At 38.5% G+C, this 24,371-nt stretch overlaps 1 protein-coding gene across 4 annotated transcripts; it reads right to left on the bottom strand.

Moving 5' to 3' along the window:
• Window positions 1-693: 693 nt before the first annotated feature.
• LOC118823016 (zinc finger protein ZFAT-like) lies at window positions 694-23,578 on the bottom strand. 4 transcript variants are annotated; one of them, XM_036592385.1, is made up of 16 exons: window positions 23,264-23,578; window positions 19,325-19,486; window positions 18,933-19,205; window positions 16,910-17,086; window positions 16,676-16,829; window positions 14,332-15,698; window positions 12,173-12,405; window positions 11,994-12,078; window positions 10,719-10,868; window positions 9,099-9,272; window positions 7,483-7,571; window positions 6,606-6,744; window positions 5,785-5,909; window positions 3,707-3,827; window positions 3,336-3,484; window positions 694-2,024 (listed from the first exon to the last, which is right to left on the bottom strand). In XM_036592385.1, exons 1-16 carry the CDS (start codon window positions 23,280-23,282, stop codon window positions 1,800-1,802), a joined length of 3,642 nt encoding a protein of 1,213 aa, XP_036448278.1. In that variant the 5' UTR covers window positions 23,283-23,578; the 3' UTR covers window positions 694-1,799. The 4 variants fall into 4 exon arrangements, with proteins under 4 accessions (XP_036448278.1, XP_036448300.1, XP_036448285.1 ...); XM_036592407.1 differs by having other exon boundaries at window positions 23,387-23,578; XM_036592392.1 differs by lacking the exon at window positions 23,264-23,578 and adding an exon at window positions 22,914-23,177.
• Between the last annotated feature and the right edge of the window lie 793 nt (window positions 23,579-24,371).

The raw sequence follows: 24,371 nt of genomic DNA, 5'->3' as shown, positions 1-24,371 counted from the left end.
GAGAGAGAACACGGCCCAATCCCATTTCACCCCGTGCCCCTACCACTTGGCCCTTAGCCCTCTGTTTTTGCACGTTTACGTCTTGGTGTCCCAATTTTTTTGAGATGGAGGGCTAGGGCGAAATGTTAGGGCTACATGGCCCTCCAAATGGAGGTTTTTCAGAGGCACACTCCAAACGGAGTGTTATGAGAAAAAAAGAAAAAACGCCAAGATGGCTGCGTGCGCGACCAAAGAAACCCACAAATGTAAGAATTTTCTCCGTTAAAAATTACGATAATCATTGTATTATCTTAGTTTAATGTCGTTTCAATGTATTATGGTTGTTTTCTTCGTAACAAGCATAAAAAAAATCAGTAGCTAGCTTGCTAACTTTCTCGTTCCACCTTAAATAGTCCAGCAGTGTTGACGCCTGAAACGCCGAATGTAACTGCTGTTCCATTTAAGGTGGAACGGGAAAATTAGAACAAGAAGCTGGTGAATAGCTGACTTCAGCTTCATATCACCAATGAATTAGCGGTGCAGTGACCGATAATAAATAATTGTCTTATACCCCCTCTTTGAAAGCATATGATGCCCTAAATGTAACTAAAGCCCAGCAGTGAGGTTGCTGAACTTTTCCCTTCTCTGCTATCACTGAAGACGGCCGGGTCGCCTACAGAGCACCGCTAGTAGCCTGTTAATGAAGCAATGTCCTTTTGAGGGTTGTCCCATTTCGTCGGGCAAGTTTTTAGCCACTACCCCTTGTAACTCAGCTCCAAGGGGTTAGGGTGACCCTCGAAAATAAGGGCTAGGGGTACAAAGAAGAAATTGGATTGGGCACGAGTATCTTATAGGCATGTCAATTTGGGGACCTTCTGCGCCAAAGTACTGTGTAGATAGCGTTTACACTCATCTAGCACTTTGAATTCAGTTCAGGAAGGCCTTGCTAATTAGCTGATGAGGTGCGTTTAATGAGGCAGTGTGCTGAAATCTGCAGTGTTTTGGCCTGTGAAGACTGGAGCCTGACACGTGTACTAAACAATGAAACTCATAGACGCTTTATTAATAATAGTCCAAAATTTTATAGTAAAATTTCTTTTAATAATTTTGGTATCCGTAACATTTACAATCTTATAAAAACTACAAAAGAATGGAAACAGCTATGAGTGGCACTGGAGCTCTTAAGGAGGCTATATATACCTTCTCATAACAGGGAAATGAAATGTTTTGAGTTTTCTTTTAAAGTACATTCAGTATGAATTCCATTGCAACCATAAAACAAATACTGTTCTCCATTAGTAGTTAGGTGTTTAGTCTTTCATTACGTTGTGTACGATGTGTGACCACTGAATTGTGAATTTTTATTTATTGCATCAACTGGCAACCCTTTGTAAGGCATATGGCAGTTTGTCCACTTGTTAAAGGGACAGTTTGGCAGAAAAATCTGATTTACACACATTTCCCCCTTAACCCAGAGGGTTTCTGACAACATACCAGTGTTGCATAGCTAAAAACAGAAACAGCAGCCATCCTGAAGCCTGAATTTTGTTTATGGGTTCTGTGTTTATAGGTTACATTGTGTCATACTGTGTTAAAACCACTTGAGCAAGTCTATGTGGCTTGAGGAAAGTCTGTGATCATTTATGAGGCAGTTTGCACAGTGCTAATTAAGCTTCCGTTACTTGCTAGCTACATTAGCCTCTTAGCTCCACTGCAAAAGTAAAGAAGCAAAATTTACACACCAAACGAAATTGACTGGTCAGCTATATTTGGGGTAAGGAGGGGAAATTTTTTTGCCAAACTGTTGCTTCAACTGACTTTTAGGCAACTTCTGTGGTGGTCTCTTCAGTTTGTACAGCCTCCTGAACATAAACTATGAACTGAGAAGCATCGTCACCCTGCGTGTACACTGTGACAGTCTTTATGCCCTCCACATCATCCGAAGACACCACCAGGTGGTGCTCTTCTCCAAGGCCCACGGAGGCCTGCTGAAGGGCATCCTGGATCATCATGGCATGGCCAGCCTGCTGCTCCTCCTCCGTCACCTAGGACGATACAGAGAGTGTAGTCTGCACTTTATTGTGATGTATTTGCCACTGTGGACACCACATTGTAGGGATACACAATGTAATTTGTTACTTGTTATCACCTCATTATTGAGTTCCAGGTGTTTTAACCACATCCATTCCTAACAGGTATGTAAAATCAGGCATATAGCCTTGCATTCCCCATATTTAGTAGAATAAAGAGCTCAGAGACTTTAAACATGCCACCTGTGCCACAAGTCAGTTTTTTTTTCTGCCCGGCTAGATCTGCCCCGGTCAACTGTAAGTGTATTGTGAAAAGAAAGTGTCTAGAAGCAACAGTAACTTAGCCACAAAGCAGTAGACTACATAAACCGCCGAATACTGAAGTGCATAATGCGTCAAAATCTCCTATCCTCTGTTGCATCGCTCACTACAGAGTTTCATATAAATTGCCGCTTCATATTAATGCCCATGGTTTTGGAATGGGATGTGTAACAAGCTTATATTAGTCAGGTGTCCACATACTTTTGGCCACAGTGTACGCCTTGGGTGGTCCAATCATAAGTGGACATAGGCGGTCAGTGATGTTTATATCCACGGTATTTATCAATGGTTCACTGTAAAGAAACTTACTCTGAACTTCTTCACAGTATTGGTGATAGGAACCAGGCGCCACTATGTCTACAGTGCAAATATAACTTTTTTATTTACAATGCAAAACAACCAGTGAACCTACATGTGGCTTCTGTGTTTTTATATGTAATGTCGATAATGGTAGATCTGATAAAATATGTACTCCAGCACTATGTTGCCTTATAGCACCCAGCATGTACCTCTCCACCATGAATGGGTCTCAGAAATATTGTAAAATAAGGTTTCAGCCATCTGGCAGGGTATTCATAACCAATTTCATGTGCTATACTGTCCTGTGAGGGAGCTTTTAGAGGCTTTAAACTATATAGACGTCTGGTTTCTATCACCACCAGTGTGGACAATTCTGACTATGTTTCTCTAAAGACCCATTCAACATGTAACCACTCTAAATGACATTGTTTATATCTTAACCATTTAGTTACAGGGGACTTCCACTGATTTTTCAAAATGTCTGGATAATGAAATCACTGCAAACCAGTGGAATGTTTTGGGAATATGTTTAAAATAGATGTCAGTGAACATGTATTGGTTTTAGTTGACCAAAAAAAAAAATGTGGGGAAAAAAAAATCTCTGCTTCCAACTATCATTTTGGTCTGTAATGTATCTTTAAGAGGTGTGAATGAGGCAACTTCAGGAGGAATTAATGCACTGCTGTGTTTAAAGTAGAGACTTGCCTGTTCCACTACAGTGACTGTGCCAGGCGCCATGGCAACCACAGAGGCCACGGTAGCATCAGGGTTCTCGGTGCCAAGCTCGATTATTTGCTGAAGAATATTAACTGAGGCAGGGTCCAGTCTGTCCGCTGCTGTGGCTGACACAACACCTAACAATGAAGTAAAAGCATGAGAATGATGCAAACTTCACTCAGTATTTAGCTGCCACATCTGGGGGCTTCATAAAGGGACCCTGATTCAGGGGGCCTAGAGCTGGAAAGTGGCCCTGGAACAAGCAAAGGATTATAAATTCAATTTTAACTAATATTATGTGTTATTTGTAAGCTTTTCTCAGGGCTCCAAGGATTTCTAGCCACATCGTGAGAACTGACCGTTTTGCGTATTAAAACGCAGGTTCTGCAGTGCTGACACAGCAGCCTCTGTTCCCTGAGCGTCCTCTGTCTCAGCAATTTGAAGATACTGTGTATTCGCCTCCTCCACTGATTCTACCACCTGAACAAGCATAAAGCATAGGGATATTGCATAACTCTTTATTTAAAGACTACCTACATAGGGCCTTCATGACACATGCATAAACATGGAATAACATTTAAATAGCAAGAGTCAAGTGTCTATGAACAGCTAATGCAAATGTTTGCAAGATGACAAGTTGTTTTGTGAATAAAATGACAATATATTGATATATAAGGGCTCGTAATTTAAAGAGACAGACATTTATCCTGTTTACAGCCTAGTGTAGAGCACAATATATAGACTACTGAGTTAGATCAAACTGAGGTCCCACAGTAAAAAAAATAAAAAATTAGTCCTTAGAAATGTAAGATTGTGGATTATTTAAAGGTGGATTGCATTATGCATTATTTTTTAAGGAATACATTATAATCTATTTGACGTCAAGGCACTAATAGAGATATACACAAATTCATAATTTATAGGGTACTTTCTATTGGGATGCTTTTTTCAGTGTTCAAATTTTGTATTTCTTTTGAAGTGATGTTGAGACCTTAGGATGCATCATGAGTTTAAAAAACCCAAGCCACACCCCCTGCATTTTAGAGCAGGAAGTGAGACTTCATCCCTGTCCCTCATGGCCACCTGGTGAGCAGTTAGATCCATTTTTTTTCAAGTAAATGTCTGAAAATCAGTGTGTAACATTAAGAATTGTCACTACACAAAATATATATTTCCGGCAATTGTCATTTTTTGCGTTTTAATGAAAATTTTTATGTGTGTACAACTGTTCAAAGCAGTGTTTGCTAGTCATGTACTGCCTAGTGTTTTTGAGTTTTGCTCAAATTAGCTAAAATTGTCAGTACTGAAAGTCAGAAACATTTGGTAAAGTTTAGTGTTAGGATTATGTTAGTGATCATTTATTTTAATAAAACAAACATACCTAAGATATAGAGTCACTCAAAGCAAAAGAATTTGATTCTAAAGTCCAAGTCAGTTAAATGTCCAAAATGGGTTTTCAACTTGACTTTGAAACATGTCCGTTCTTTGAAAGATTTTGTACATATTTTCCCACATGTAAGTACAGCTGGACTGAGTTAAAGCACTGTGGCACTTTGCTTTTTAATGGTTTTTAAAGTATTAAAACTAAAAATGCGTATTATAAATACTGGCCCCTTTTCAAAGTTATGGTCAAATCCGATCTTAAAATGTAAAATTTCACCAAGTAAGTTTTGCTATTCATCAGTGTTATCTTTAGTGTATATGTACTGCTAGGAGTGCATGTAAATTTGAGCACAATAGTTAACAACTGCTTAATTAACCAAAACTATTATCAATATCATCTATAACACCAATAAGAAATAAAAATAGAAAATAACAGTAATATTAATAATCTGTGCACATTGCAATCTAGGACAAAAGTGGATGTACTTATTTTACAAGCACATTGGCTGTAAATGATATGTAAATGAGGTATAGGTTGGCGGGGCTTGATTTTACGCACTGAAGCTGACTCATCATTGCTGCTTTTTTCCACATCATTTGAAAGTTTAATTAATCGAATGCAAAGCAGTTCGTACGTATTTAAGGGCAACCCAGTCTGTGCTATTTTTATGCAACTTTAATGAATAAGGGCCTATGTGTAATATTATTTTAATGAACAATTTATTCTAAAGGAGACCTGTGTGGCTACAGACATAAAAAAAAACAGTAATCACAGAGCCAGTACTTCTGTAAGTCAAGTAGAAGTATGTCTAACTAAGCCCCCTGCCTTATGAGTCCTATTACTTGGGTATGATACTTCATGGCTATGTAATAAATGGACAAAAATACAACAATACATTGTAATTTAATACTGTCATTTAATATGTCTGTAAATACTGATGTAGGCTGTTCATAAACCTTCAAGTATTGCACTTTAAATACATCATTCAATGTATATGTATATATTATGTAGGCAGCCTTCAACATTTTAGAGAAACGTTTTAGGAAAACTCACCTCCCACTGATTCAGCCCAAGACGGTCATTCTCAACCACTTTAATCCAGTGCTTGCTCTTCAGGTGTCTGTTCATTTCCCATTTAGTGCCGTAAACATAGTTACAGACTGGACATTTCACTCCTCCTGCAGACCAAACCCAGAACGACAAAGCAAAGCGTTTTACATGATACACCTGGCGTGCAATTACGCTTCCAAAAGAAAACTTTCCCAGTTTACACTGTATTCATGTTCCTTCAATTTTTTTAAACACTGAATTAAACATTCAGTTTCTCCTACAATTACATTGTCTTTTTTTGGTTACCCAGTTTTCTCCTCAATTTAGCCATGTCCAACTTCACCCTCTAGCTCAACCTGGGTAGTTCTTCCCCATTACACAATGCTACCAAGCAGGGTGAAGGCCAGCATGTTTCTCCTCCAATACATGTGAAAGCTAACTATCAATTCTGTTATGTCCGCTAACAGACACCAGTGTTAGCATCACACTGAATGATGGGAGAGAGCCAACTCAATTATGCTCTCTTGGACTCACAGATGGCTGTGGCATCGCCAGGAATCAAACTTGATGACAGAGTGAACACTTAGACATTTGCGCCACACATACTGTGTAGTTTATTTTTTCCCACCCCCCTTATGTACTGCTCATGTGACACATATGCAAATTGCCAATGATCACCTAAGCACAAAGAAACAGTTAACGATTTGGTGATGTGAAAAATTTCAGAATATAGTTAGCAAGGAGATCACTCTTTATGTATTGGATTTGTGAAACTGCAGTTCTTTCCTGAGGAGAGCTCAGTACAGAGGGGTAAAGGAGCCTACCTTGCTCTATCACAGTTTCTGAAGAGGCTGTTCCAGGACCTGTGTTGCAGTATTGCTCACCGGGATGCTTCTTATTATAATGTCTTTTAAGAGAGCCTGAGATGTTGCAGGAGTATTGGCAGTGTGCGCAACGGAATGGCTGAAAAACAGTTTTCCTTTAGAATTAAAACCATGAACAAGCAATTACTTGAACAGAACACTCAAAAACACTAACTTATGAAACTGTAGTGGGGGACCAATAAGCATGATCTCATTTGCAAAGCGCTAACAGGCTTTTGCTAGCCTTTAATTCAGTTTGACTGAAGCATGTACATGGTGCAGATTCTCAGTAAGCAAGTTGAGAGCATCATTGGCAATGTTAGTATTGCTCAAAACTCACTTAACTAGAAGCCATCGGACAGTTGCTGAATTCTTAGAATACATTTTGAAACATTATTTATATATATATTTTATAAAATACAGATTTATATCTCGTACCATTAGGAAATGTCTTCACAAAACTATTGTATCAAGTTTTATCCAACTTTCAAACACTGCAATACTGTAAATCTACAAGCAAAAAGCAGTTTCGGTTACTCTTCCTAAGATTTTCCATGTATCGCCAAGGTATCCAAAAAATTCTTCCCTTTAAAAATCTAGTACCATCTCTGAAAGAATGGATTAAAAATGTACAGCTTTGTTTACTTCTGACTGTAGAATTCATGAAAGTGATCTGTAAAAATGTTTAAACCTTATTTCGCATAAACATTCATTCATGCAATGCTGCGACTGCCCAATAGCTTCCATCACAAGTGTGCTTTGAACTGTTTTTTTGTCTGAGTATTTTTTTTATGAAAACTGTGTAACGGTGAAAGCTTTAAAAGGCTGTTTTATTTACCTTAAAAGAAGCATGCTGTTCCATGTGGCGGAGGAGGTGTGGCTTCTGCGCCGCAGTGAAATCACACTCAGTACATTTGAACTGCTTACCTACAGTAGAGCAAAATGAGCTGATATTTCATTAAGGATATACAAGGTCCTGTCTGTCCTTATCCTTGTCAATGAAATGACACTTCAGGGACAAAGTCTGCTTGGAAAGGTTTATACCATGAGTGCCAATTTGAGACAAACATAAACCAGACTGCCATCTGTTTGACTGCTGATATTACCAAAAGTTTGGCAAAAAATATCATTTATACAATTTGCCCCTTTATCACGAACATAGTCAATCAGCCAAGAAAAGTTTAGTGGCCAAAGTCTTCTTCTTTAGTTTTACACGGGAGCTATAAGGCTAATTTAACTTGCAAGCAAAGGAGGCTTATACCTGACCAGTTATCATTGTGTAAACTGCAAGCCTAAATCACCACACAGTCTATTGCTGCCCGATTGTGTCCCCTGAGCAATCACTGAATGACGATACTATTGTTGGATGAGGGGGTATGCACCAAAAAAAAAACAAAAAAAAAACAAAACAAAACACTGTGCTGTACTACTAGCACACCACCTGTGGACCTTTTCAGAGTGTATAGAAAAAAGGAGCCATACACACTGAGGCCTTGTCGTGTCTGCAATTTTTAAAAAAGTTTTTCTCACCACAAAAAAAAAAACTTTGTCCACATTACCAGCATTCCTGAAAATCTCTATATCCACACAAGAATGTAAAAACGACCCAAAAACGCTCGCATTGCGATAATACCAGAGCCATGTGTTCCATTTTATGACTGCTGGTCTTATGGTGCCAGTGAGCAAGTCCCCAATAAATGGGGATGGATGGAGCTAAACAGTTAAAAACAAAAACTTGAAGGATGTATTGCAAAAAATAAATAAATTAATTAAAAAACAACAACAACAAAAAAAACAAATAACACCCCTGTTTCCGTTTGCTACAGAAAACAGATTTTGGGCCATAGGACGTTAGCATTACTGCTACTGAGCGCTGATTGGTTAGCATTACTGCTACTAAGTGCTGACTGGTTTGCATTACTGCTACTGAGTGCTGACTGGTTTACATTACTGCTACTGAGCACTGATTGGTTAGCATTACTGCTACTAATTGCTGATTGGTTGGTGAGCTGATCAGTGAAGTGTTCATGCTCACTGATGTCAATGTACATGAGGCACGATTAGAAAGTCCTATAACTGGAGTGTTGAAATCTTTTATTCTGTTCTGAATTCAAAAATTTACTGAATTATTCTATATAAGAAAACGACTAAGCATTACCAAACCAAAGCTCCATAGGAATCCATTCATTTTCATTCAGCCCTCTAGTGTCTGACAAACCCAGAAAACATTATTGGTGGCAGTTTCCCTCATCACACATTCTCTGACTTCAAAGCCTAATCCACAGCGACCAGGAGGCACTTGGACAGTCTGAGGGCAAAAGGGCAGGGGCTCAAGCCCCCCCTGGGGTCTATCTTTGCACGTGCTTGCTTGATAACTACATTAGCCTCGTAGCTAGTGCAAAACTAAAGAAGATAACATGTAAATGTGACTTCAATGAGGCTAAAAGTGCTCACCATCTGCTGAGTGCATAAGCTTATGGCTCTTCAGAGTACACTTAGACTTGAACTTCTTCCCACACAAATCACAGAGGTGGGTCTTCTCCGTGTTGTGCCTGTTCAGGTGAGCCTTCAGGTTGCTCTTACTGCGAGAGGCGTAGTCACAGAGCGAACACTTGAAGGGCTTCACTCCTGTATGCGTGTATTAGCACGAGAAACATACATGTATTAATAAATCATAACTCATGTAAGAGTACATGTCTTATATAGACCTGAAGGAGCACTACAAAGGTTATTTTGGAAATCCAATGTTTGTTTTACAATTCGATTTTCTTCTTCGTCAAGTGTGCCATGTATATGTTATGATGTGGTAATTAGACATCACTGTTCTTATTCAGTAAAAAGTTTGAAGGAAATCGGAAGTTCCTTTTGAGAACATATAGGGCCAAAAGGCCTTTACAACAGACTTTCAGCAATTTTGAATTCATGGTGCTGCAGAATTTAATAATCTAAAGATTTTATAGAAATATTACATTTCAAAGAAAAATTATTGCACAGCTCGACATAAAAAGTACATCGTCCAATTAATTACCCTGTTGTGGGAATTTATTATCTATTTAGGGTGAAATGTTACTCTAAGTGTTTATGTCCAATAATATTTCAACTCAGGTCAGTCATTCTGTTAGCAAATAAACACACTATTAAGATAAAACTTTAAAAAATCATAATTTAAAACTATTACAAGCACAAATTTGCACGGTCTGCATGTGTTAAACTAAAAGTTTGTCCTCAAAGTTTTTAATGGAAATTACATTACATGGCTGGACATGCCCTAGGTGAGTTGGCAGGGAATGATTTAGGGATAGTAATCAAGGAATTTATTTTATTTTTATAGTGAAGACTTCCAAATTCTGACACAATTGTTGTATTACTAGAGATATTGGCCTTTTAGCAAGCTGTGCTTTTTAAACCAACACTGTTTTTCCAAACAGTGGCAGCAACAGTGATCAGACACAGTTGACTCAACCGCATTAAGAAGCACACACATTCCACTCATTAAGAGTAATTAGGATGATATAATGTGGGTTTTTTAATTTTCCACTTTTAAATGGAATGCCTCAATAAAGGTTGAAGCAATGGAGCAACAGGATTACATTTAATCTTAATGGAAATCAAAGACCAAGATGATGGTTTTAAGGTAAGGTAAGATTACTTTAAAGCTAGGCTCAAAATTTGGTGCAACTGGATTTACAGATAAATCCTGATTTAGTCCAGGTTCAAGCTTAATCCTTGTCAGTGCGACCCACATTAATTTCAAATGAAAGTACTTGTTTGAAGGGAGCAACACTTTCAAACCTATCGATGATCATATTAATGGAAAAAGATGGACAATGGGACAGTTAGCATGTAGTAAATAACAAGCAGGAAAGATGATTAAAAGCTTAAATGAAGAGAGATAATTAGCTTTTTTTCCCTTAACCATCTTCAGTTTGCATTTATTGGTTTACTATGTGTAATGTATTATTATTATTATTATTATTATTATTATTATTCCTGTAAAGCTAGGACAGAACCAAGGTTTTCTGGAGTTTAGATGTGCTTGTTGTGGAACGTTTAAAAAAGAGACTTCTGGCTCACCTTCATGAGCCCATATGTGCTGTTGCATGTCAGCTCCATTCCTTGTGAAGAAGTAGTCGCAGTATGGGCATTTGGAGGCTCGTTTCCCTATCACTCCTTTTACATGTACACGTATTCCTAGTGCTTCTGAGATGGTACTCCATGATGCATCTAAACAGTAAAGGAACACATACATTACTGTTTTATATTTTAAAAAAATGGGGAAAAACTGTATATATCTATACACACACACTATTGCCAAAAGTATGTCAACACCTGACCATCACATCTACATTGGCTTCTTGGACATCCCATTTCAAAACCATGGGAATTAATATGGAGTTATCCCAGCCCCTTCCACTTTGCAGCTGAAACAGCCTCCACTCCTCAGGGAAAAGTTTCCACAAGATACACCAGATTCAGTCAAAAGAGCATTTGCGAGGTCACATACTGATGTTGGACGAGAAGGCCTGGCTTGCAAACGACATTCGAGTTTATCCCATTCATGTTTAATGGGGTTGAGGTCAGGGCTCTGTGCAGCGCACTGGAGTTCCTCCACAAAAACCTCATCAAATAACATATTTATGGACTTGTGGACTGGGGTACAGTCATGCTGGAACAGGAAAGGCCCTTCCCCAAACTGCCTCCACAAAGTTGTAAGCAATACATTGTCTAAAATGTCTTTGTATGCACTGGAACTTAGAGGCCTAGCCAAAATACTGAAAAACAGCCCCAAATCATTATCACTCTTCCAAGTAGGTGGCATTATCCTGGCATCTACCACACCCAAAGTGGTCCATCAGACTGCCGGATAGTGAAGCATGATTCATCGCTCCAGAGCACACGTTTGCACTGCCAAATCTAGTGGAGGTGTGCTTTACACCACTCCAGCTGACGCCTGGCATTACACATAGTAATCTTAGGCTTGTGTGCAGCTGTTCGGTCATGGAAGCCCATTTCATGAAGCTCCTGACACACAGTTCTTGTGCTGATGTTGCTTCCAGAGGTATTATGGAATTCTACGGTGATTAAATGAGGACAGGCAATTTTATGCACTATGCGAGTCAGCCCTGCTCTGTGAGTTTACATGGTCTCCCGCTTTGTGGCAGAGCTGTTGTTGCTCCAAGACGCTTCCATTTCACATAACAGCACTTACAGTTGACCTGAGCAGATCTAGCAACTCAGAAATTGTTTTACTTGTTAGCAATGGTAATGGTAATAATTATGAGGCGTGTCCGCATAGTTTTGGTCATAGTGTGTGGGTACAATTGTACTAGACATGTAAATTTCTTTTACCTGGATGACTAGTTTTGACATGATATCTGAGTTTGTCTTCTGGAAATGACTCCACACAGAGAGGACAGACAAATTGCTTTTTAACCTAGAAAAAAAAAAACATTGCAAAAGTGCAAAATTTGGCAAAAGACAACATATTTGCTATTTTTTCTCCAAAGACAAAAAGCTTAGGTACTCACAATTTCTGAATGTGTTTTAAGATGCGCTTGTAGCTTGTACTTATCCGGCGTGCAGTACTGGCACCCTTCCGAAGGACACTTGAGGAGAATGTTGCTGTGTTTCTGGATGACGTGCCGCTTCAGGCAGTTTTTGGTGATGGAAGAGTAGCTGCACTGGGAACAGTAATGAAGGTGCTCACGTGTATGTGTTCGCACGTGCATGTTGTAGTGCACCTGGTACCAGAAAAGCTTACCTGTCACAAGAAAATCACAAACACAAAGGCATTCAGAGCAGAGAAGAATGAAGTGTACGGATTGGAAAATATAAGATGATAAAGAGTAGGGCTGGGAAAACAGGCTATTTAGGAAAAAACTGATAAAAAAATCAGGACAAAAACTGATAAGCATTAATACATATGAGTCTAAATATACCTAGTTTTCCCATGTTAAGGTTGAAATTTTCATGTGTGCACCATTTGCCCAGCTTACATGCATGCTCACGGGATGCTTATGATATACTGTGTTCTAAGTGTCTCTATTCTGCAGAATTATAAAACAATTATAGAACAGAATCATATACAGTCAACTCCAGAACTATCGGCACTTTTCACGAAAATGATCTAAAATCAATATATTACACAAACCACACATGCAATAGGTGAAATTTCAGGCTTAAACAAACTGGTAAGCTGCATATATTTTGGAATATTAAAAAAGATTTCTTTAGTATATTTTTTTAACATAGGTTTCAGAAAGATTGGCACCCCCATTATTGATTTTGTTGAAGCTGCGCCTGGAGGGAATAAAAGCTGCTTCCTGTAATGCTTAACAACACTGTAGAACACTTGTTAAGGGATCTTGGACCAATTCTCTATGCAGAACATTTCCAGTTCCTTGATATTTTTGGGTCTTCGCTAATGGACCGCCCTCTTCAATTAACACAAGAGGTTTTTTCAAATGTGTTCAAATCTGGAAACTGAGAGGGCCAAAACTCTGATTTTGTGTGGTTTCTGATGTGTGTTTGGGATCATTGTCTTGCTGTGACCACACCACACAATGTTTTACAACTTTATTATCACCCTGATTGCGCTTAATGCCAATTTCAGCTGACTATTACTTTTTTGTAACATTTTCCTAATTTCTATGCAGGTCCACAATCTTCTGTTTTTCATACATGTGTGTAACCCCATATTTATACCCCATGGAATCAGGAAGTGGTTGCAGACAACAATAAGGTCCATGACATTAAGAGCAATTAAAACAACAATTCCTCCAAAGTATAAATAACAAAAATTCTCTGGTTTTATTTTAGATCATCATATGTGTTGTTTATTTTAAATGATTGTTTTTGCCCTGTTTTGTGAGGGGTACCAATACTTGAAAGGACTAAACAGACTGGCTTGACTCAGATAAAAGTTCTTAAACAAAACATTTTTTTATCATGTGCCACGCCACCCTCTAACAAATTTAACCCCAAAAATCACAAAACTGTACAATTTTAATTGCTTTATAAAAACAGCATAATTTTAGTCCCGCCTCCTGCCCACCTACTTCCCTCTTATAGGATACACCTAGATGACATCCAATGACAGTGATTTCCACGAACGATGATAAATGAGAGGCCCTCAGAAGGGACTGAGGGGCATCAGCATCACAGTTTTAAGTTTTGATAAACTGTTTCTAATTGGATTATTCTATACATACTAAAATCACCCATAGTTCACTCTTTTAATGCTCAGAGCACCTGCTTTGAAGAGTATCTACCTCCTGGTTGAGATGGTGTGAAACGGATTAGCAGAATGGGCTATTACTCTGTGTCTGGGTCTTTGAGCGCTGGCTAAAAGAAAAATGTTAAGTTTGATGGTGTTACTATTCGATGGATACATTTTTTTTGTATACATTGTTTTCTTCATGCAGGTGTTATAAAAAATAAAAAGTGTGCATTGAGGCGAAAGTTTTAGTTTGTTAAAAATGCACCTGTAAGCATTTAACATGAAAAATACGATTTCTGAGTTTCTCACAGCGAAGAGACACTCAGAAGAGCACTATGCTTGCAAAATGTAAAGAAGACACAATAAATTCTACTAAAATTGATTTTATGGTCTTTCTCAATAATTGTGAAAAACGTGATCCCAGCCCTTGTAAAGAATAATGAAAACAGCCTTGTATATTCAAATTACCACAGTATTCACACTCCAGGTCTCCATAAACTTTACGTATCCTCTCAAAAATTTCCATGTTTAGTTGCCTTTTTTGCATTTGATCTAAAATCTGCAAGAAAGCAGATTTTTCCTCTTGGTCTGTGTTGGCCAAAGCCTCTTCACCACTAGGGGCAAGATTACTTTGAGAAGCAGATTCACTTTGAGCTACTGGCATGTCGCTTGCATCTCCAGACAGTATCTGCTGGTTTGATGACATATCAGCTATTTCAGTTGAAGAACTATGTGAAGGCAAGTTTATATTTTCTTTGTCAGCATTCTCAAACTGTGTTACATTGCTGTCCACGCTCGGCAAACTGCCCTGGGGTTGAACTTTGTCCAGTGTGGCCTCACAAACTGTCCCATGTGTCCGAGTTTCCACAGTTGTCCCAGTCTCAATGACAGGGCAGTTGTTGATGCTATGTGTTGGAGGTAAACCCTCTTGGGAGTCCTGCTCCAGTGGGTCTGTCTCTGTAGCTAAACCTGCAAGACACTGAGCTTGATCCTCATGTTCTTCTATTGTGCCTGCTTCTGCAACAAGCACTTCTTCCGAATTGAGGAGAGACAACTCCCTCGTAATCTCCAGCTCCTCTTGTTTCAATAGGTCATGCTGAATATCATCTCCAGGTTTCAGCAGGCAGAAGCTCCTCTGGATAGAATCCGAGAAAGCCGTGGATTTGTCCACCTCAGGGTGAGTGTGTTGGAAGTGAGACTTGAGGCGCACCGAACTGACAAACTTCTCCAGGCAAATGGCGCACACATACATGAAGGGATGCTTCCTGATATGAGCCTGGAGTGCCTGAAACTTGGTCGAACCATGATCACACAGCTCGCAGCCAAAGGGCCTCTTGCTGCCGTGTACCATCAGATGACGGTCGCGGTCCAGTTCGTTCTTAAATTTGCGGTCACATATCTGACAGTCATATAGAAGCTGTCTCTTGCCCTCTCTGGTTTGGAGTCTGTACTCATCGTAGGACTCTTTGACTTTATTGTCTTCCAGGTCATGACTCTCCCGGATGTGCTTGAGCAAGTTCTTAACGTCGGAATACTTCTTCTTGCAGAAACGGCAATGCTGTTTGATCTTCTTGTGCACCCTCTCCACGTGCACCTTGAGGTGGCCCTTGCTCAGGCAGCTGAACGAGCAGTGCTCACAGCTGAATTTCTCTCCAGTGTGCTTCCGCATGTGAACACTGAGATTAGCCTTGATGGCGCTGGCGTAGTCACACTGGGTGCACTTGAATGGCTTCTCATTGGTGTGAATTCGTAAATGGGCTTGAAGAGAGTGCTTGAACTTGAAGACTTTGTTGCAGTACTCACAAGTGAAAATTTTCAACTGTGTCTGCCCTAACCTGTGAGAAAAGATATCATTAATTACTGCCAAAAACTCATATAAATGTATAATTAATAAGGAGAAATATTTGTATAACATGGTGGTAAAGAAGAACTGGTTCTCTAGTAATTTACACCTAAAGTATTGTCATCAACCCTCTGTTGCATGATGTTGCCTAAGGATAACAAACCCTTTTCCTTATTTTTGTTGTGGATGAGGTGTTACTGCAGCTGACAATTTCCCTCAGAAAAGCTATTTTTCTCCAGTTTTCATCTATCCAAAAATAAGATTCACATCTGTTGGAGTGTGAAGTTCGTTTTTGCAACCTTAAATTTCAAATCAGTGATTTTTATGTCATGTGAAATTGATTAAACATGTTTGTTGCCTAGAAGCAACATTGTGTTACAATGAAATGGATATAGCTAATAGCAAATGTCACTTACAAAGCTACTTGCAAGAGCACTGTACTTATTGTTTAGTAGGGTTTTTTGTTTTTATTTATTTACATATGAAATTCTGTAATGTAGATTTCTGTCATGTAGCCATCAGCATACAGTCTGTTTGACCAGTTTTAGTTTCTCAGTTTTGTTTAGAAAACTGAACACCAATGCTGACTACTTGAAAATGACTTCATTCTTTTATATTTTAGCAGTTATTTGTGTTTTTTAATTGATTCTTTGGTATGCAAGAAATCAAAACAGTACTTCACAATGGTAACATGGTTTCATTGCAAGTAACATGAAATAGAATTGCTCTTTTTTTTGTATCAATAAACTGTTTACTTAATCAGTTTTGCTCAAAATATTTAGATAAAAAAAAATCCTGTTTTTCATATAATTTATTTCCGTTGTCACACAATGTTGCCTCAGAATGTTTTTTGATTTTAATAATCAGGTTTATTTGCTCTCATAAAGCATGCAATTGAGGGTTCGGGTACATGCCACTCAAGTAGTTGTGACGAGTCATCTGAATCTTGCAGCAACTTAGAATCTGCACCTGTTAGATTTGAGAGGCACCTCGTAAGCAGCTTGCTGTATGGCATATTCTTGATAACCTTTCTTTAGCGCTGGCTCTTGGGATTCTGCGGTAGCTTCTGGTGGGATAACCTCCTCAGCTGGGGCAGCTTCAATTGGAACTATTTTGGTGGCACCTGCAGCAAAGCAGCATCTTCAATTAAATCAATATACATGAACTCTCATTTATTAAGGCAGTGTTGCACTGATATCTCACCAGGGATGGCTTCATGAGCTGCAAGGACCACACTGACGATGGGGTTTTTGGTGCAACTTGTTGACTCTGGGTCCTTTACACTAGAGGCCTTATTTGTCCTTACTGTTCGTGCCTTCTTTGGTGTGCATTCAATACTTTCTTCTCCATCTACTGTCTTAACAGTGTCTGGATTGTTCCCTGAAAAGCAAAGCGCTGACCATTATGAGAGTCTAAAAGTTCTCCTGGTGAAAACCAGATATTTAAAAAAATCCAGTATCCGAATAGTTTCATTTGAAAGTGCAGTATATCCATTCGTAACAGGAAGAATTTTCCAAATAACGACAGCTGACATGTCAAATAATATAGAATAATATAGAATTGCTATAGTGAAGGGAAACAAGTATTCAGACACTTTTGTTTTTGTTATTTAATATACTTCTAGTGCATATAAGTGCTTCAAATGTATGTATGTATTATTAAGCATAAACAAAGATATGCTTAAAAATGAAAGTAATAGTTTAAAAAATTATGCAGACACCATGAATTAATAACATTAGTACTTTGCCGACAATTCCAGCTTTGAGAGGTCTGCAGTAAGAAGTAATTTTTTTTGCAGCTACTTTGGTTCAATTTTATGGTTCAGCTGTGGTTTATTCCTCTTTGCAAACCATCTTCAATTCCCCAAGTTTTACGAGGGTCACTGTGATGGCTTTACAATTTCAACATCCCCCAAAGTTTGTTAATGGGATTCCAGTCAGGATATTGGTCAGGCCATCCAAGGCCCTTCACATTTTTTAGTTACCACTCGAGTTATTTTGGCTGTATGTTAGTAGTTGTTGTCTTGTTGAAACGTCCTTCTCTCCCTTTTTTGGCTGATGAGACTAAATTCTCCTCTAACATCTCCCGGTACATCACTCCATTCATGTTTTAATTGGATGGCACACCCCAGTACCGTTTGCAGAAAAGCAGCCCTATTTCATGATGCCACCACCTTCGTACTTCACTGTGGGTATGGTGTTCTTGGGATCATAAGCCCAGCCCATCTTTCTCTAAATACGACGAGGTCAATTATTGCCAAAGAGTTCTATTTTTGTTTCATGTGACTAGAGTATATTGTTCCAGAGTGAAGAGTTCTAATTTGTCTAAATGCTTGTGTGCAAAGTTTAGACATGCATCTCTGACCTCCCTTTTTAGCAGAGATGTTCTGTGTGGGATGTAGAAACAGAGATGACTGCAGTGCAGTTCACTGATTATTGTTCTCTACGCAATTGTTGTTCCTGCTCCTATCAGGTCGTCCTGCAACTCTTTTGGAGTGACAGCTGGCTTCTTTCTTGCATTCTTTATCATTATTCTGAGAGAAATCTTGCATGGCACACTTGTCAGAGGACGATTAATTGTGGTTCCATGAACCTTCCGCTTATATGTGCATATTATCAATCAAACCAGTTGTACTGTTTGGCATGTTTAAGGTCTTTGCTCTGGCTCTGTAGCTTTTTTAAGCATTGGTTAATAAAGTTGCCCCTGAGAAGATTAGGAAGCTCCTTCACTTTCCGATTGCCACTTGTGTGATATCTTCCCCACAAATGACATCTTTTATAATGATGCGGTTTGCATGAGAACATTTTTATTTTTATTTGAATGTTTGCAGCATTAATACACAGAAATTGATTTACTTTTATTTTTATTCTTCACATATCTGAATATTTTAATACAGTGTGTCTGAGTACTTTTTCCTTTTCATATTTTTCATATAAAACGTTTTGGTAACGCTCATAAATACAAACTGTTTGGTTCGTATTTATAACTCAAAAGACATCATGTCTGTATATGCACCAGAAGTATATTAATTAAAAAGCATAAGTGTCCTAGTACTTGTTTCCCCTCGTTGTACATGTAAAGCCCACTCTCAGCAACGTATTATCATCATATCTGCTGTACACCGCATTTATTAGAGAAACAGAACTGTGTTTTTGCCAATGTGTGCGCTACATAGTTGTTAATTTTTCTCCAACGTTCCAATTATATAAGCATTAAAAACGCTTACCATGGTTCTCATCCTCATCAGTGACTTCTTTGAGTCCTGCGAAACAGATGTGTTTGGAAATTTGCCGCTTGTTGCTGAACTTGCGCTGGCATTTTCTGCACTCCAAACCTGTGTCATCTTCACTTTGTTGTTCAGCCACAGATTCTGGCTGCATGTTCGGGCTGCACGTCTCTTTCTTTGGCTGATTGGATGCTTTGCTCAACCTCAATTTGTCTGCCTGGACCTTCTTAGTGGAACCCTTCGGTCTGCCACGTTTTCTTTTGACGACACCATCTACACGAACAAAAATGCATTTAAGGCTTTTGTATTAATGGAACAAGATTAAATTTTGGTTGAAATAAAATTGTGCAAATGCATTGATAGTACTCTAATGTAGGACATTCATGGACTACCTGCAGGTGGTGCTTGCGGTGACTGTAAAGGCTTGAGTGGGATAATGACGTCATCAGCATCACTCCCCTCCTTGGTATGTGTCTCAAGGACATGAGACAGGAGCAGTGACTTATTGGGAGAGAACAGGTTGCATATTTTGCACATGAAGACTGGAGAACCCTCTGTAAACACAAACAACAACAGCAGAGTTAACATTTTTAGTATAAGAACCTGGTTTAAATATGTTTCAGTTTTAGGATTGACTAAGAATGAATGTCTAGCTAAAATCCCCCTCAGCTGCAGCATTACCCACCACGCTACACCAAGTGCAAGGTACAACCGCAATGATCATTTGACAAAGTTGACAACGTTGATTATAAAAAAAATATTGATGCATCGCTCACATCTACTTTTTTGTGCAAGTGCAATGATTTTTATATGATGCACGTCGTCTTTCTGACAAATTGTAATACACTACAGAAAGTGTTAGGGCAATAAGGCTTCTATTGTTTTGCTGTATCATAAAAGAAGGAATCACAGATAGAAAGGACAGGGAACTGAAGAAGATCCTTGCTAAAATAGTGGACAGTAGTTTTGTAGTCAAGACCACTGGAGACACGTCCAAATGGACAAGGAACTGAAGAAACTGTAAAAGTAGTGGACAGTGTTGTACTCAAGACTACCCAAGGTGTATCTAAGTCACAATCGAGACCTGGAGACATCAAGTAAGAATCAAGGCCGAAACTTTGTACTAGTCAAGGCTGTGTCAAGACTAAGACTTTGTGGTAGTCGAGGCTGAGTCAAGACCAAGAGTTTGTAGTAGTCAAGTCCGAGTCAAGACAGAAGCCCTGTTTCAATTCTTTTTTAAGTTTTCCTCACCCACTTTGACTCACTACTCATGTGAGAGTCCCACCTATGTTACACAGGTGGTCACTGACAGCAGAAGAGGAGGAGGGGACACTGAGGAGCAGATTATTCAAATGGATAGTCCTTGGCAGGTTAGCCTCAGTGAGCTAATTAGCTAACTATGCAAACTTTGCAACGCAAAACGTTTTTAAGACGTTAAGACGTATAAGCATAATTTATATAAGGTGTGTGAGTAATTGATTTGTCTGGCTATAAACTTGTAGTAGAACTGTGGTGCAACATCTTTCTTTTTGTTCTTGTCAGCCGTGTAGCCTTTAGCATGCTAACAAGCCAGCAGAGGAAAGTGAAGAAGTATCAGCAGTCATGTATAACAAATGGAGCAGTTTGTCCAGCAAATCACGTTATGGTTTTTAAATGTCAAGCCTTTTAAAGTAGTTTATTGCTATAGCTTATAAACCGCTTTGTCTGCCATTATTCTCTGCTTTGCAAAGGAAAATGCGTCAGGTCCCAATCATTTCTGGGCAAGTTGTACTGCAAAAGTCGACAATGGTGTTTGCTCAATCTCTTGCCCCTCCAAGGGCTCTTCAGCTAGTAAAATAAAGGAAGAAATGCTGGGGATTCCCCCAAAGGGCTTGTTAAAACTGATATTGAAAACTCAAGACCAAGACTTTGTAAGAGTCGAGTTTTCGTCAAGACCGTTGTAATACTATATAAAGATTTTTTCAAAATATAAAAATGAAAACAAGGGGAAAAATGACATTTGTTTGAAGTTCACTGCATATTCATTATCATTTATTGCATTTTATGTTTTTTAAAAAAATATAACATTACAGAACAAATAGCCTAAAAATATTATAAATTACTATTGTATTATAGTCCAAGCTTAACTTTGCATTGTAACTTTTGGAAACTGGCCCTCCGCCTTTAAAACCTATTCAGAATCACCACCTAAAGTTAACTGCACATAAACCAAACGACATTCATGCATTTTTTAAATAAATAAGAACATTCTGATCTGCCCTCCAGGGATGTTTGAATTTTGGAACCAAGAATATCAACAAATAATACCCAGTTAAGCCATCATGGAAATGATCAATTAGATGCCTTAACTGGAAGTGAACAGATTTATATAAACATGTTGTGAAAGAGTTGTTTTATTTAGTTTGAGAATAGTCTACAACACTAGTGGACAGTATATCTGATTATAGAAGTAATTTTAGTTGCAGTCCTAATGCTTGGAGAAGAACCTTCTCTACACAAAGCTTCAAATGGACCCCTGTGTGGAGGTCCTTCACCTCATCTACCATGCGCTGAACATAAATTGCTTATGTTATCCACTTTTTCTGATACTGACAAAACATTACAGTCCAAACGGTGCATTTTATTGCAGTGTTTGACACTGTAGGTTTTGGAAAACACATTTACCAGTAATAATTTATGATTTATCAACAAGTATCTTTTTTCCATGACAGACTGGCTTCTCAGGAGAATTATTCTTATTTAAAGCCTGCTGGAAGACAGGCTTTTAGCACATAACGAGTTGTCAGTTCTTTTGTATCTACTCCTCTTCTTTTGGAACTCTTGCGGTCAAAGCAGAGGTTTCCAAACAGTTAGGAATAATGGAACTGACTAGCCATGGCCCTTTGGTGGAGGACACCGAAGGGCCTGGACTAAAACCTTTGCTTTGGTCTACAATTAGAAATTTGGGTAAGTGACCTATGGAGACTGCATTTGCACAAGTGGACTGAAATTTCTGGAATGCTCTTGGTGACCACCTTAGGACCACCACTGACCAGATATTATTTGACCATTCTCAGTGCAGTAATGACACCTATATAGCGGGTCATGTGCTGGTACAAGTGTAGCAATATGGCAGGTTGTATTTGCCACTTCACCACTAAGCAAGCTGTTTGGCACAACCACTGCAATATTCCCAATAGAAACCCCTTGCATATTTTATAAATGTATATAACCATATTTTATAAAATGTATACAACCAGTCATTTTCCCTTAGTTCTTGGTACAAATTTGTATATTACATTTTGGTTTGTGGGAGGACTCCTTCTTTAATGCAACGTTTCACATACTATAACAGCTAACTACTTCTTTGCAGAACACATTGCCCTTGTTTAAAGGAGAATTTATAATTTAAATTTTCAGCATTAATAAGTTGTTAAGAGATGAATAAGAGAGTGGTTTAATACAAAATGTTCAGTTCTAGAGAAACTTATTCAAAATTGTTAGAAGTGATGATAGGAACCAGATGTCTGGAGAGTTTAATGTATCTTAAGGCTACATCACAAAAAAGTTATTGCATGAAATGGTTATGAATATGCAGCAGTTTGTCCATAGCATTGTCCGAGGACAGTTCTGAGATAAACCTTTGGGCTACAATGTACTTTTTAAAATCTATTAATGGTGGCGAGATACATGTAGGGTGTTATAAGGCAAAGAAGTCCCCCCATAAAAACTTTTTTTTTAAGATTTACTATTTTACCAGCTCTCAACATTACATATAAACACTCAGAAGACACGTGTAGGTTCATTAGTGGTTTTGGAAAGTAAATAAAATAAATAAAATGAATAAAATGGTTGTATTTGTGTTGTAGACAGGGCTACCCCTGGTTCCTATCACTACCACTGTAATGAAATCTGAGTCTGTAAGTTTCTCTACACTGAACCACTTCACGTCGAACCTCTCAGCATTTTTTGTTTACATCTCAAAGACTGAATTATTCATACATTTTAAAAAATCGGTGGAATTCCCCTTTAAGTTGGCTGGTCTGGACACTCAAGACCGCTTTCGAGACGAACATTTTGTGCTGAGGACTAGATAATTAAAGCATTTCGTCCGTAAAGCAGAGCGAAGAACGCATTTAAACTAGAATCCGCACAAAGTAGAAACTGTTACAGAAAAGTGAGAAAACTGCGTGCAGTCAGTAACTGAAGCCTCGCCGTCTCGCAGTTCGGAGCAGTGAAGTTTCGCTGGCTCCTTCTACTCAGCGCAGCCCGTTCGCCGCTCATCAAATCATCGGAATTGGCTGTTTCTTTGCGTTCCTGCAAACGGGATGTTGTTTTTTTCTGTTGCCTACCTGCTCGCGTAGGGTCCATCGTTCTCAAATAAATCCGTGGTCCAAAGGCCTCGCCAAATGTTCCTAATGTTTATTTTTGGTTCCAAAGATCATTTTGAGGAAATTTTATTATATTAAAATTACTTTAACGGACGTTTCTGGCGAATCTGCGACATCACATATGGCGGGTTGAATCTCCTTCTTGGAGCTGCTCAGGCAGGAAGAGCTCTCCGCGTGTAAGTGCGCCGCCTGCGGCTCGGAGGCTTTAGTTCAGGGTTATGATTACAGTAGACTATACAAATGCCTGCATTTAAAGGGGAATTCCACTGATTTCTCAAAATTTCCTCTATAATTCAGTGGTTGAGATAAAAACAAAGTCATTCAGAGTGGTTTTATTTGAAATGGATCATTTTCAGGGAAAGTTACAGACTCAGATTTCTTTAGAGTGGTGGTGATAGGAACCAGGAGTACAAATGTCTACAATATAAATAAAGCCATTTTATTACTTACACATGTCTTCTGAACCTTTTCGGTAACCCTGATGATGGTAAAATAATGGTCAATCTGGGGAAAAAAATTACGTTCAGGGACTATTTTGCCTTAGAACACCCTTCATGTATCCCTCCACCATGGATAGATTCAAATTAACTGATTAAAATACGTTTTAGACCATAACTTTACCACAAAACTACTGTAAATCAATGTTTTAAAACATAAGGCATTTTATTCATAAGCATTTCATGTAATTACATTCTGTGAGGGAGCTTTTAGAGGTGGACGTCTGGTTCCTATCACCACTACTGTGAACAATTCTGTCTGTAAATTTCACTTGAACACAGCATTTCATACCAAACGACTCTGAATGACTCTGTTTACATCTTAACCATTTAACTATGCAGAATTTTTGAAAAATAAGTGGAGTTCCCCTTTAAAGGGGATTTCCACCAATTTGTAAAAATTTAAGCATGATTCAGTTTCAAATGGTACAGTAGTGATAAATGTAAAAAAAAAAACAAAACTTTTCTTTGGAGACTGTTTAACCTTACAACACTCAGCATGTATCTCTCCACCACAAATACATTAACAAAAAAATAAATATAAAATAAGCCACAGCTTCATCTCAAAACTA

Source organism: Colossoma macropomum, unplaced genomic scaffold, assembly GCF_904425465.1.
Source record: "Colossoma macropomum unplaced genomic scaffold, Colossoma_macropomum, whole genome shotgun sequence".
Lineage (NCBI taxonomy): Eukaryota > Metazoa > Chordata > Actinopteri > Characiformes > Serrasalmidae > Colossoma > Colossoma macropomum.
This window is presented reverse-complemented; position numbering and strand designations above follow the sequence as displayed.